Here is a 15629-nt window from a genome sequence, read left to right as displayed (position 1 = left end):
AATATCATTCCTTCTACCTGACAGAAATCCCAACTCTTAACAGAAATTTTTTGGTAAGCATGGATTACATAAAAATTGACTTTATGATGAAACCAAATCGCATCTTACTCATCCTCAAAATTTTGGTTGCATATCATTTCCACAACCACTAATGGCCTAACTACGTACCCTTCAAACCAAAGCCAAAGATCTGACTTTCCGTTGATTCAGTGAAATGTGACTTAATTTAATCTAATCTATTGTCTACTCCAATGTCAAGGCAAGCAAAGTCTACCAAAGACAGCTTTCTCTCCACTTCTTCGAAGACAAAAGATTTTGGTACACCATGTCAGTGTCCATTCCAAACTGGACTCGTGTCCAAAAATGACTGAAAGCTAACATATCATGTTCAGCGCTATTTCAAACATCCTATGTTATTTCTGAACTGCTACGCTGTATCAAACATAAAATCCATAACAAATAGTTTGGGTGTTTTCATGTATATTTGAGATATTAAAGTTGAAACAGAAATCAGAGATATAAGATAAATGAAATGAGTTCAATTATATGAAGGTGATATCCATAAACGATTATTAATTACCTAGAGTTGGGATTTCTGTCGGACTATTTTTTTCCGAATAAAGTGATGATTAAAAATCCCACCAAAGCAATGAAAAGAGTAGCTGCCATTGTTGCCAACATTGCAACAAATGTTATATGTGGACTCACAAAAAATACAACCGCTATAGCACCACTTTGCCATATCTTCAATTGTGAAAAGGCAGCCTCCTGTAGAACATTCCAAATGGCGTAAGGAACAAATACTACAGTATAAATCATCAATTCGGGAAGGTTCATGAACCACAACCATAAATACAACTCATAAATCTCCTTGTGAATTTTAATATCCATTATTAAGAAATGACTTTTTCCAACGTGACATTCATGCATCTTGAAAACCAATACGGAGTAAACATATTCAAATGATAAAACTACTCTGAGGTAACAAGTTGTGAGAAATCAGCAACAAACAACTAAATATGCATCAGCACAAACAGAAAAAAAGGAATTGTGAGCATTTAGAATACAGAATAGCTTGAAAAAAGATATTAACTAAATTTGATTTTGCAAGATATCTTTCACTGAGAGTGATTGCTTCCCAAACAAAGTTTCCGAAAAGGAAGCCTTGATATTCACTGACGAGTTCAGATGTAGTGAAAACATCCACAACTCTTGATCATCGGTTGTGCTGCTCCACATTAACTCTGACATAGAACAATAAATTACATGGAGTTCAAGTTCTTGCAAATAAAGACTATGAGCATTCACCTGATGTTGGGTAGAAATGTGGATGAGGAATGCATTATTTCAATAAGCAATTCAGTTTCTCATCTTATCAAGCAGAAAAGTGAGGATCAAAATTAAATTTGTTTCAATTATCTTATTATTCCAAATGATCATAAAACATAATTTGATGCCACTGTTCTGTACTACTCAAATTGTGAGGAGCAAGAGTCGTTAATCCGAAATACTACCAATAAAAGATGGTGCTTTTGTTGCAAAGCATATGCGCCTTCATCAAAGAACACAAAGGAAGAATGTTCATATTTTCATTAAGATTATCTAGGAAGTCCCTCCTATAGATAGCAATGACTAGCCCAAGGCATAGAGGAACCTGATTGTGGGACAAGAGTCCTGTTGCCTCAATCTAGCAGGCCTTGTAAGGGGGTAACCTACAAGGCGGAAACTAGACTAAGTGACAAAAATGAGGTGTGGAGCACTGTCACCACATCTAGTACCTCCTGCTCTTTATGGACTTTCACCAATGGGAGGCTTCTGTTTAGAGAGGTCGTCAATGAGAGATATGCTAAGCTTAAGGAATAAGGTGACAAGAGACCTATAGAGGACAAAGCTTTGTAAGGATGAGGCTCAACAAACGAAGAAAGGCAACTCGCATCCTCTAACTAGACCTAATCAGTGCACAATTGATCTAGGGCTTGAGAGATAACAAGCCAAATGGATTAGCCTAGAATCAAAGGCCAAGAAAAGGTTTCATAACAACGAACATTAGTAATCAATTGGACCTGTTGCCACACAATCTAGCAAGGGTCCTAGGAGGGGTACTTAAGTGACAACCACTAGACCAAATGACAAACAATGGGACAAAGACCTAAGGTCAAGGCTCCAAAGATGATAGGGACCTTTCAAGAAGCTTTGTAATATGGTTATATCCCTCTACATAAGCTTATGCTATTCTTGAAAAGGACCTAGGATGGGACCACACGAGACCTAGGGTTTTGTATAATCTTGGGAGAAGACTCTTCAAAGCACTCACCAGGTCAAGGTAGGATGAAAGAAAGGGTTTGAATGATTTATTCCATTGAATACTATGCGCCAAAACACTCAAGAAAGCCAACACCTAAACATTCAAGACGAGTTTCCAAGGTCAGAGCTAGGGCTTCCCATTTCTTGAAATGAATAGTGGAAATTTTGTGAAACCCTGAAGAACCCTAGGGGAGACACCAACACAGTAATTTATTCACGTGGATTTGAAAAATTCCTCCCCTATAGGAAGCCGTAGCAAGGTCGTCTAGGTTGGAGGCCGAAATTTTTGGGAGGAGAAAAAGAGAAGGGAAAAGGGGGTGATCACTAAATTTGCTCGGATCAGTGCCTTGTCCTTCGGATATGCAGTCTATGTGATTCGAAATTTGGTTGAAATTGTCTTCAAGGAGGCTACAAAATGATTCCCTAGCAAGTACTCTCTAGCATTTACCCACCCAAGATTTATGGACTTTCATGGAAGAAAAACAATTTTTGCTCCACTAGGAACATTCATCCACTTGTTATCAATGAGTAACATGCATAGATTTGCAATCTAACAATCCTTTACAATGATATTCAATAATTAGGACACAAAAGAAAAAGATAGTTACAAAATTCCACACATTAGACATTTTTCATGCAAAATTTTTTCACAAGATCACTTACGAAACAACAAGAGATATATCCAAATCCAAGACCAAAAACCTGGGTCCGAGAGAGAACAAAATTTCAGCTCCAAAAATATCGAAATGCATCAAGAGATCTCCAATAGACAATCAAGAGAAAAGTGTGAAATTCTCAAGAAGAGAGATCCAAGTTCAAGTGATGACGATCCAAATGAATGAGGGTTAGCTCTATTTATATGAGCCTCCTCTAATTCGAATTAGCCTAAAAATGCCCCTAATATTATTTTAATGTGCAAGAATAACATGTCTTTGGTGACAAGCCCACCAAATAGCTCATAAAGTGAATGATAAACCATCCAAAGCTAGCCGAAATGATGAAACAATTGTGTAAGAGGGTCGTTGGAAACCTGAATGAGTCCTCAAAGTGCGATGATGAAGAAGAGGGCTCCATGAATGATGATCAAGGGGGTGGCCCTTTGATTTCGAAGCAAAACATCATGTGGTACCCCAAGTATCTCTAGGGCACACGCAATGGTCTCATGGGTCTCCTGGTGGCTCAAAATCAAGTTGATGCTCCATCAATGAGGGCTAGAAGATGACACATGCCCTCCCATGTCTCCCAGGAAAGACAAAACCTCCTCTGGGCTCTGGATCAGCTGCCACGTGTCGGATGTAGTGTGTAGCCGTTGGGCAACGTGGTCCAAGTGCATCATCATCTTTGTATAACTGGGGCACGAACAAGCATGGGGTGGTGCTGAAGAAGCCTATGGCATGGCAATCAATTCTCTACATGCATGGAGGCTCATGGCTCTCAATGCTCACCCTACAAGTGCCATTATGAACCTCTCAAGAGCTTGGATCACAGTTGTCGGGGAGCGCCCCTTACCCACCCCCCCCGAATCCACTCCTGAAGCGCGCTCCCTTCAGGAGCGCATCGCGAGCAACCCTGAGAACGCGCTCCTGAAATTTGCTCCCGCAAGGAGCGACTTTCGAGAGCGCACTCCCTAATAAAATTTCGCTTCCTAACTTTCTTTGCAAACACATTCCAGACTCAAATTTTTTTCAAAGAAACAAGAATTTTTGAGTGGGGAAGGCTAATGATTAAGCTTATGGCCCTGTTGATTTTTGGTAGTATCGGATGTGCTCTAAGTCTCAAATTTTGCAAGGAGGCTTAAGCACATGTATTCCAAAGAACCCAGTAATTGTTTTGGGAAATTCCACCCAAAAACAGTTGTATTAAAATAATTAATTATTTTTAATGGGACCCTAAGTCTAAACTTAGGAAAATAAAATAATTAAAAGGTATTAATATAAACTGTGGGTGTAACTTCTAGAAGAAGACGAGGATCAAGCAAAAATTATCTTAGCCATTGATTAGCTTCTAATCTGGGTCATTGAATGTCAACAAGGAGATTATTTAAGGAGGCTTGAGGGTCACTTGGAAGACACACAGAAAGAGTTTAGAGAATCGATTTTCTGAAGCAGAGCAACTACCAAGAGATTTTCAATAGTGAGCTTTTGCAGTGAGGGGCAGGGATAGTTGTGTTGGAGTATCTTCTCCAACACCCAGGATCAACGATAGAGAGGCAGAGAGACACCAGGAGGAGGCAATGCAGACCCAACAGGGGTTGACGCTGGGCCGGGAGGGGTTGACGCTGGGTCAAAAGGGCTCACGCAGAGGCAACGCAGCCTTCCAGTGCAGAAATCCAAAATCTGTCAGGGAGCTGAGATTTCTAAGTCGGGAGGGCTGGAAACTGCTCCAGAGGCAGACATTTCCTAGTTGGACTGACGCAGAGCCTATTGAGGCTGACGTAGGGCAGGCGCAGAGATAACCAGGGACAGTTGGTTCAGTTGCTAGAACAACCAGAATTGTCGGGTAGAGTGAGGTAATCTCACTAAGTTTTTTCTGCCAGTTTATTTTCTCTGTAACTGGATTGTTAGAAGGGCATCCATAGTTGCGTTCAGAAACTACTGCATAATAATAAAAACCCTCAGAACTGTTGCACCGGTTTTCCCGCATTGGGTTTTTCTGGGGACATTTGTCCAAAAAATACTGTCACTTGTGCATCTTTCTCTATTTGTTCTGTTCTTGTTTTGGGCAAATTAATTAATTAAGTGAAGGTTGCAGTGTGTTAGCTTCGATATTTGCTGTAGGAAACAGTAAATAATTTGTTTCAGTATTTAACAGATAGGAGAAGTTTAATCAGTTGCTGCAGTAGGTGATTTGGGTGGGATTCTCGAATTTTCACATGGTATCAGAGCATCGCATGTGAAGCAAGAAAGAACAGTACCAGAGACCCGTTGAGCAGAAGAGGGAGTTCGGAAAAGGCTGCAGGAGGCAGCGATTTGAAACCCCAGAGGGTTTGTGTAAAAATTTCTGAATCTAACAAACTAGAAATCCTACTACAGTAAACTAACTTGCATTACCTACTTGGGTTTCTCATTTAACAAGTTATTTTCAGAAATATTTAGAAAATATTAATCCAAATACACTGCAGCCTACACCAACATATAGATCAAGTACTGAAAAATAAATGAGATAATCATGCAAAGGACACTTATTTTTGGACTAAACGTCCTCGGAAAAACCTAATGCGCGAAAACCAATGTAGTATCTGAGAGTTTTCTATTATTAAGCAAAAGTTCTGAATACAAATGTTGGTTGCCCTCCAACAAACCAGTGACAAAGAAATACAATGGCGAAAAATCTGAGTGATTTTTACCTCACTTCACCTAGAATATTTCAGCTGATCCGACAACAAAAATGGCTAGCCCCAGCTACAACTGTGATGCCCCTTCGCACTAACTGCATGGACCTACATGGAGATCTTTGAGGCTTTGCGTTAGCTCTTTTGCCCACTACGTCAGCTTTCCCGACTGTTCCGGCATCTCCCGGATATTCCGGTAGTTCTCGGCTATTCCGACTTTCTGCGAGGAAGGCAACTTTCTCCCTCTACACTGGCCCTTCTGGCTCTGCGTCAACACTGCATGGGCCCAGACTGGCCCAGTGTCAGCTCTCCTGTCTATTGCGCTACCTCCACAAGCTTCTCTCTGCCTCTGTTTGTATTCCCAAACTATCACTACCCCTCAACAGCAAGATCTCCCCAATCGATTTCCCTCCTGAGAACTTCTCACCTCAAAAAATCGATTTCCTCAATCTCTCTGTGTGTCTTCTCCAACTGACCCAAAGCCTCATTTTATACTTTTCTTGTTGAGAAATCAACGACCGAGATTAAGTCTCTAATCAATGGCTAAGATTAAATTAGACTTGATCCTCGTCTCTTCGAAGTTTCTCACCCATATTTTCATTAATACCCATTAATATTTTAATTTTCCTAAGTTTAGACTTAGGAACCCCATTAAAATATTCATTATTTTAATAAAATATAATCTGGGTGGAATTTCTCCAAACGATTTCTGGGTATTGGAGATCTCATGTGTTCTAGCCCCTCCACAAAATTTCGGAGCTAGAGCACATCCAATGCTACGCAAAAATCAACAGTTTGCGTTGTTCTAGCCGGAGGGCTGAAATTTCGAGGTAGTCTCTCTCCGAGTGAGTCGACGGAGAAAAGGCCTTCCAGATCGAGTTTTTGTTGGGGCAGAGGGAGCAACACAAAAGCCTCAGCGTAAGTAGAGCTGGTGAGATGCCGTCTTTTCTGTAGGCCATTTTGTTGCGCAGAAAGACTTCAGAGGAGAAGGAAGGAGCACAGTTGAGGGAATTTCTTCCTCAGAGAATTCCTAGCCAAGGAATTCGAATTCTCACGAGCTAAGCAGCAACAAGGCGCAAAAATTTTACTAGCTCCAACAAGAAGTGCGTAGGCTAGCCTAGCAGTAGCGCAGAGGAGAGAGGAGGTCATTCGACTTTCTATTTGTGGCAGAAATGGCAACCAGTGGCTTTACCAGATTATGGAGTTGGAGCTTGGCTGCAAAATAAAATAAAAAAAAACCAAGAATGATGACCCCCTTCCATTTTTGAGGAAAGGCAGCAACAAATTTCCATTTGAGAGTTCTAGTGGGGGACAAGCAGCAAAAAGAAAGGCAACTTCACTTGGTCCAATGGACAAGATTTTTCAAAAAGAGAAACGGGAAGAGCTTGATCTCACCATTTCCTTTTCTTTCTATCAAAACTTCATATCCTTTAATGTTGCATGCTTACCTCTATTTATTGAGATGTGTCGAGCTCTAACTCATGAGACTCCATCATGGTATGTGCCTCCTAGTTCAGAGAAGCTTAAAACCACATTGTTGATGAAGGCAAAAAAAAAGGTGCAAAAAATGCTTGAGCCTATTAAAGCATCATGGCCAACATCTGGGGTTAGCATTGTTTCTGATGGATGGACAGATCCAGCACGACACCCACTCATCAACTTCATGGTGTCTTCCTTGAATGGTCCAGTTTTCTTGAAAGCAGTGGATACACTTGGAGAATACAAGGATGCACAATATATGGGTGAGTTGTTTATTAAAGTTATTGAAGATGTAGGTGTTGATTCTTGTGTGCAAATCATTACAGATAATGCACCTATTTGCAAGGCTGCTGGCATGATTGTGGAAGCTAAATATCCACAAGTGTTTTGGACATCTTGCATTGTCCATCCATTGAACTTAGCATTGATATCCATTTCTTCTGATGTGCTTTGGATTAGTAACATTATTGAAGATGCACAGCATATCCGTAACTTTGTACAAAATCATACAAATGCCCTCACTATCTACAAGGAGTACAATAATCTATCATTGTTGAAGATTGTGGATACACGGTTTGCCTCTTCATTCATCATGTTGAAGAGGTTGAGGGAGGTCAAGACCGCTCTTGGGGCCATGGTTATTTCAGAGTTTTGGTCTTTTTGGAGAAAGACAGATCAAGTAGCCTCTAAAAGAGTGAAGGACATAGTGTTAGATGATGTTTGGTGGAAGAGGGTAGATCTAATTATTCAGATCATGGACCATATCATTTCTTTGCTTCGATTTGCAAATACAGACAAACCCATCCTAGGAGAGATTTATGTGGGATGGGATTCCATGATTGAGTCTGTGAGGAGCATTATTCTACAAAGTGAGTGCCCCGAGTATGAGACATCACCAAAGGGCTTCTGTGGTACTATACAGGATATTCTTGTCAGCAGATGGAACAAGAATTGCACACCTTTACATTGTTTGGCTCACTCATTGAACCCAAAATACTACAGCCATGAGTGGTTGAATGGTGGACCTTCCCGCAGATTCCCTCCTCACATGGATGGTGAAATCTCACAGGGGAGGAAAGATGCATTCAGGCGGGTTTTTCAGGATAGAGCTTTGCTTGATGAGGTGGAGGATGCCTTTGCAGAGTTTTCCGCTGGCACTGGTCGATTTGCAGGATATGATGTGATTAGAGACAGGGGGGCTAAGAAGCCCTATTCTTGGTGGGCAAATCATGGGGCAACAAACCCTCCTCTATAGCAGTTAGCCATGAGGCTCCTCTCTCAGGTGACTTCATCCTCTTGTTGCGAGAGGAATTGGAGCACACATGGGAATTTGTATAGTGTTAAGAAGAGAAGGCTTGAGCAGTCCAGGGCAGAAACAATGGTGTATGTGTGTTGAAATTTGCTACCGGAGGACAGGTGGTTCCCTAAGGCTTTGATCTTTGGCCTAGGGAAAAGTGTCCAAAAGAATTTAATTTTTCTCCTAAAGTGACTTTATAATTTTTTATAAAGTCAAATCTAATTTAAAAGTGACTTTAAGTGATAAAGTTACTAAAGCCTAATTTTAAAGTGACTTTAAGTGATAAAGTTACTAAAGTCTAATTTTAAAGTGACTTTAATAAAGTCAATGTAAAATTAGAAAGGAAAAGTGACTTTGGAAATAAATGACTAAGTGAGTCTTTATTAAAGTGGGGTGAATTAAAAAAATAGAAAGTGGGATTTAAATGAGCATTTAATCTCAGCCCTAGATCTCAATCTATTTCAGCCATTGGATTTAGGGATTCCCCAAAAGTCACTTAGGGTTAGATTAAAGGAGAAAAAGGAGGAAAAGGTCATTCATTCTTTCATGAGCAGATTGAAAGAAGGAGAGCAAGAGAGCAAGGGAGATTTCTGGACAGTGAGGAGAAGGAGGCAATAGCTTGGCACACATTCCAAGGCAGCGTTTCAGCAAGTCCGTACAGCTAAATTAGCACATAGTGAAAGGCAGTTTTGCAGGAGGCCGTACAACAGTTTTGGAGAAGGTCGTACAGCAGTTTTGGAAGAGGTCATACAACAGTTTTAGAGAAGGTCGTACAGTAGTTTTGGAGAAGGTCGTACAACAGTTTTGGAGAAGGTCGTACAACAGTTTTGCAGGAGGCCGTACAGCAGTTTTGGAGGAGGTTGTACAACAGTTTTCGAGGAGGTCGTACAACATTTATTGCTGTTCTGTTTTGCTATTTGCAAGTTTTTCCAGTTGGCTGTGAGGCACGGAAAACAAGATAAGTTGTAAAAATTTGCTTGCTGATTTTTTTGCTGAATATTTCTCACTGTAAAAAGCATTTTCCAGAAATAAGGAGCTTTCGAACTGGTTTTCCCCAAGAGTTGTAGGGGGTTTTTCCAGGGTCACCTTGACCAACAATCACTATGTTTAAATGTGTTGAATGGCTGTTTGTATGTGCTGATTTTTATATTTCTGCATTTTTCAGCATTCTATAATTTTTCCAGAATTTGTGTTTTCAGCAAAATTTATTTTTCAGTTGTTGAATGTCTGGATATGGGAAAGAGCATTTAACTATTTTGGAAAAATAAGGTGAAACTAAAAACCGGGGTGGGAAATGAGAATTTTTTATATGGTATCAGAGCTTGAGTGCTGAAGTGCAGTTTGGGACAGCAAGGAGGAAAATTACAACCTGCTGATTTTTCACTTAGAAAATTACAGCACGCTGATTTTTCACAAACAACAGTTTTATCTTTACTACAACAGTGCTATTTTTCAGTTTTAGGACAGCATGATGTCATTGGGATTGAGGGTGGAGGATAGGTTGGATGGGCATACAAATTACAGCATTTGGAAGGAGAGAATGCAGAGTATCTTTGAGGAGGCAGAAGTCTGGGACATCGTGGTGCATACCACCCAGAACCCTGTTGTTGTGCCTACTAATGCCACTCAGTTGGCTGATTATAATAAAAAGAACAACAAGGGTAAGAGACTGATTCTAGACGGAGTCAAAGACCATTGCATTCCTCATGTGAGAGGAAAGAGAAATTCCCATGAGATATGGACAGCATTGTCCAATCTCTATCAGAGTACCAATGAGAACCGGAAAATGGTCCTGAAGGAGAAGCTGAAGACCATTAAAATGGGTAATGATAGTGCAGTTGGATATCTCACAAAGATTACTAATGTGAGAGATGAGTTGGCAGCAGTTGGAGAGGTCATTCCACCCACTGAGTTGGTGCAGATTTCAGTGAATGGCCTCCCCTGTTCATGGATGAACTTTGCTGATGGGGTTTGTGCACGTGAGACCCTTCCCACATGGGAGAGGTTTTGGGATGATTGCAATCAGACAGGGATCAGGAAAGGTCAGCTTGGGGCAGCCAAGCCAGTTGAGCAGGATGAGGATGTAGCACTGTTGGCAGGAGGCAAGAAAGGCAAAGGGAAGAAGCAGGCTTCCACAAGAAATGGTGGGGGCAAAGGCAAAGGTAAAGGTAAACAGGGTAACGCACAGAAGGACTATTCCAAGGTGAAGTGTTGGAATTGTCAAAAGATGGGACACTATGCAGTTGTGTGTCCGGAGAAGAAGAAGAAGAAGGGGAAGAACCAGAGCATGGCAGCTTCAGCAGAGGTTGAGGACTTTGCAGATCGTTTTGACTGGGAGTTTGCGTTCACTACGTGTAATTCCTCTAGTGCAGGATCACCTGCCACACAGGTTCAGAGGGAGCATGCTTTTCCCTTGATTAGCAGAGCATCTTTAGGTATCTGGTATGTGGACAGTGGGGCTTCACGTCACATGACAGGAGTCCATGAGTACTTCTCAGAGCTTTCAGAGAGTGGCACTGATATAGAGGTAGTACTCGGTGATGACAGAGTTGTTAGAGCAGTCGGGGTGGGGACACTGACATTTCAGAGGGAGTCCAAACCTCCCTTGAAGGTGTCAGATGTTTTTTATGTGCCAAGGATGAGGAAGAACCTCATATCCGTCTCAGCTTTGGAGGACAGAGGATATGAGGTATTGTTCATGGGAGGACAGGTGTTGATGTATCCCAGGGGCACTCCAATTGATTCAACTAGAGTGATAAGTGTACGCCATGCAAAGGTGTAAAGTTTGCATTCCAACCCCTTTTGGCATTGAGCAGTAGTACCGACAGCAGAGCTAGCAGTTCTGAGCTGTGTGAGATTTGGCACCGCAGGATGGGGCATATGTATCATGGAGCCTTGAGGACCTTGCGGGGGATCACTACAGGTGTGCTAGATTTCAATACTGATCACTTTGATACTTGCAGAGGATGTGCGATGGGCAAGTTTGCAAAATCCCCTTTTCCCAGCAGTGACAGCAGAGAGACTAGGATACTTGATTTGATTCATTCCGATGTGAGCGGTCGGATGTCTCATGTTTCCTTGAGTGGATATGAGTACTATGTTTTATTCATTGATGATCACTCCAGGAGGACCTGGATTTATTTCTTGAAGACCAAGAGTGAGGTCTTCAAGCGGTTTCAGGAGTTTAGAGCTCTTGTGGAGACACAGACAGGTCGGAAGATCAAGTCCCTGAGATCGGACAATGGGGGAGAGTACACCCTTGGAGAGTTTGTTGACTATTGTGCGGAGGCAAGCATTAGGAGGGAGTTCACTGTTCCTTACAAACCCCAGCAGAACGGGGTTGCGGAGAGGAAGAACAAATCCATCGGAGGGGCTGCCAAAGCCATGTTACATGATCAGGGGTTGCCATTGTTCTTGTGGGCAGAGGCCTGCAACACAGTTCTTTATTTGCAGAACAGGAGTCCGCATCGTGCCTTGGGGCACATGACTCCGAAGGAGGTTTTTTCTGAGAAGAAGCCTGATATTGGTCATCTTCGTATCTTTGGGTGCATTACATACTCCTACATACCCAAGGAGAAGAGGACCAAACTAGAGCCCACTGCAAAGAAGGGTATCTTTGTGGGCTACAGTGAGACCTCAAAGGCCTTTCGGATTTACATTCCTGCACAGAGGAAAGTTGTTATCAGGCGGGATGTGAAGTTCGGGGAGGACAAGGCCTTTAGGAGATCACGGGAATTAGAGTATCTGGATCAGCCAGACCCTCAGCAGCAGTTGAGTCAGTCACAGGGATCCAATGGGCAGGGATCAGGAGGGTCCAGAGGTACATCTATGAGGATGTCAGGTCCGTCAGTGAGCAGTGGCTCGCCGAGCCAGAGGGGTGGTGCTCCAGGGAACATGCAGAGCAGTTCACTAGGGAGTCCACTGATGGACAGTTCACACGGTACCTCAGCTTCTACAGGTTCAAGTGCAGGCAAGAGGACAGCAGACAAACAGTCAATAGTTCAGGTTCCTGATGATGATGAAGAGGAGGAGTTTCACTCTCCTATGGGAGAAGTACGCTCAGGGAAAAGGAAGCCCAAGTGGCTTCATGACACCTTGAGAGATGCCACATCTGTTGCTAAGCCTAAGAGGCCTGTCAGAGAGAGTAGACCACCTGAGAGGTTTTGTAGCTATATGGCAATGGCTACCAGCATCCTTGACTTCGAGCCTTCTAGCTATGAGGAGGCAGCTAGCCAGCAGGTCTGGAGAGAGGCCATGCAAGAGGAGTATTCTTCTATCATGAAGAATGATGTTTGGGAGGTGGTGCTGAGGCCCGAGGGCAAATCCGTGGTTACTTCCAGATGGCTTTACAAGGTAAAGCATGCTGCAGATGGCAGCATTGAGAAATTCAAAGCGAGGTTTGTGGCTAGAGGGTTCTCTCAGGTAGAGGGAGTTGATTATGAGGAGACCTTCGCTCCCGTGGCTCGATATACTTCGATCCGCTCCATTATATCAATAGCAGCAGAGATGGGTTGGAAGATCCACCAGATGGATGTGAAGACTGCATTTCTCAATGGCTTCATACAGGAGGAGGTGTACATTGAGCAACCATAGGGCTTTGAGGTGCATAGGAAGGAGTCCCATGTGTGCAGACTGAAGAAGACCCTTTATGGCCTGAAGCAAGCTCCCAGAGCTTGGTACTCCAGGATAGATATGTACTTGCAGGGGATGGGTTTCACAAAGAGTGAGGCAGATCCGAACCTTTACTATATTGTGATAGGTGAGGAGCCTCTTATTCTAGTGTTGTATGTAGATGACTTGGTCATTACAGGTGCAGAGAGACTCATAGAGCACTGCAAGAGAGATCTTGCGGCGGAGTTTGAGATGAAGGACATCGGCTTGATGCATTACTTTTTGGGTTTGGAGGTGTGGCAGGAGGAGGGGCATTTCTTCCTGGGGCAAGGGAAGTATATTGTGGACATCCTTGGCAGATTCCACATGGAGGATTGTAAACCCATGTCGACACCGATGATCACCAACTGGAAGAAGCTTCATGCTACGGATTCCGAGTTGGTGGATCCCACATTGTACAAGCAGTTGATTGGTTCCTTGATGTATTTGGTCAACACTAGACCAGATATCTATTTTGCAGTCAACACGATGAGTCAGTTTATGTGTGAACCTAGGAAGGTTCACTGGGTGGCTGCAAAACACATTTTGTGGTACTTATAGGGGACAGTGGATTATGGTCTGGACTACAGGCAGGGGGATGGAGTTAGATTGGCAGGTTATACTGATTCTAATTGGGCAGGTTGTGCTTTTGATAGGAAGAGCACTTCAGGGTGTTGTTTTGGGTTGGGTTCGGCAGTAGTGTCATGGTTCAGCCGAAAGCAGCAGTCAGTAGCATTGAGTTCAGCAGAAGCAGAGTATATGGCAGCCAGTCTAGCTAGTTGTGAGGCCATCTGGCTTCGCAAGATGTTGTTTGGCTTATTTGGTCAGCCGTTGAGACCTTCAGTGATTTACTGTGATAATCAGAGTTGCATTAAACTCACGGAGAATCCAGTATTTCATGACAGGTCAAAGCATATCGAGATCAAATATCATTTCATCAGAGACTATGTTCAAAAGGGAGGTGTGAAGCTTGAGTATCTTCCCACTGATGAGCAAGTTGCAGATATTCTTACCAAAGCCTTACCACGGAGCAAGCATGTCTACTTATTGGCTGTTTGTATGTGTTGAAATGTGTTGAATGGCTGTTTGTATGTGCTGATTTTTATATTTCTGCATTTTCCAGCATTCTGTAATTTTTCCAGAATTTTTGTTTTCAACACAATTTATTTTTCAATTGTTGAATAAATGGATATGGGAAAGGGCATTTAACTTGGAGAAATAAGATGAAACTGAAAACCGGGGTGAGAAATGAGAAATTTTTACAATGTGCACACCAACCTTCGTCTTATTTAAAGGCAGAGGGAAGAGTGGTTGAAGGGAAAGATAAAGATATGGGATGTCTTCCCTAATGCTATGGGTCTGGACAGCAATGTTGAGTTGGCATTGGCCAACATGGATCTCAATGATCCAGTGCTAGAGCCTATTAGATTTGATGATGGTGATATTGTAGAGGGGTCATCGTCCACACGAGCAGATGCAGAGACGACTTTGGATATAGGGGAGGAGGAGGATGCAGAGGAGAGCAATGGTGACCATGATGGTGAGGACAATGATGCTGATTTTGATGATGACTATGAGGATTGATTATTCATGAGTCATGGGCTACCCACTGCCTTGAGGCTTGTATACTTGTAGTTGTTTTGTATTTTCTATTTTTATTTGCCATTGGCATTGCACTACCTATGTAACACATTTTGATTTTGATGACTTAATGAGAAAACTACAGTTGTCAGTCATTGATGAATTGAATATGTATTATGATTTATCATTTATGAATTTAGAATTTATGATTTATTGATTTATCATTTATGTGACATGTATTTGAATTTTGTATGTACTATGCATGCTATAATGTTACTAACTTACTTTGTAAATAGTAAAACTTACATATAGATGAAGATCTATGTTTGAAATCAATGAATTTGTATCATTAATGAGAATTTGTGTAAGAAATATCTAATTTTTAAAATCTATATATATATATATATATATATTTCTCAACCTGCCTCTTACATTTGTGAATGAGAGGGTTTGCACCTATCAGAAAGAGGTCGTCCACATAAAGTACTAGAATGCGAGGTTTATCATTTTCAACCTTAAAGTAAAGGTTTGAATTGGCTTCACTTCTAGTGAATCCCAACTTCATCAAATAGCTATTGATCCTCTCATACCAAGCCCGGGGTGCTTGCTTCAATCCATAGAGAGATTTCTTCAACCTACATACATGAGATTCCCGATCATGAACCTCAAACCCCTCGAGTTGTTCCACATAGACTTCCTCTTTGATTGAACCATGCATGAAAGCGGTCTTGACATCCATCTGATGTAGGTTCCATCCTTTTGAGGCAGCAAGGGCTATGATCGAGCGAATGGTGGTCTATCGGGCAACAAGTGCAAATATCTCATCGTAATCTACACCTTCATTTTGAGAGAAGCCTCGAGCAACAAAGAGAGCCTTGAACTTTTTTTCACTTCCATCAACTCCATGCTTGATTTTGTAGAGCCACTTGGAGGTGACAACCGATTTGTCCTGGGGTCTAGGGACCAAATCCCAGACATCATTCTTCA

At 42.1% G+C, this 15629-nt stretch overlaps 1 protein-coding gene across 3 annotated transcripts in view; it reads right to left on the bottom strand.

The window, feature by feature from the left end:
- Window positions 1-237: 237 nt before the first annotated feature.
- The window catches only part of LOC149186511 (Major facilitator superfamily protein), a 227059-nt gene continuing 211667 nt past the window's right edge, over window positions 238-15629 (bottom strand). For 2 of the 3 annotated variants that reach the window (XM_089411020.1, XM_089411017.1), the window contains one exon: window positions 520-768. In XM_089411020.1, the coding sequence (XP_089267146.1) occupies window positions 604-768 (165 nt within the window). In that variant the 3' untranslated portion in view covers window positions 520-603. Of the gene's footprint in view, window positions 433-519; window positions 769-15629 lie in introns of those variants that run through there. The other variant, XM_089411018.1, reaches the window with a different exon arrangement.

Source organism: Pinus tabuliformis, chromosome 3_1 (assembly GCF_031772625.1).
Source record: "Pinus tabuliformis cultivar Carrire ecotype Pingquan chromosome 3_1, CPIR1, whole genome shotgun sequence".
NCBI classification, from domain to species: Eukaryota; Viridiplantae; Streptophyta; class Pinopsida; order Pinales; family Pinaceae; genus Pinus; species Pinus tabuliformis.
The sequence above is the reverse complement of the archived record's forward strand: the minus strand, read 5'-3'. Positions and strand labels throughout refer to the sequence as shown.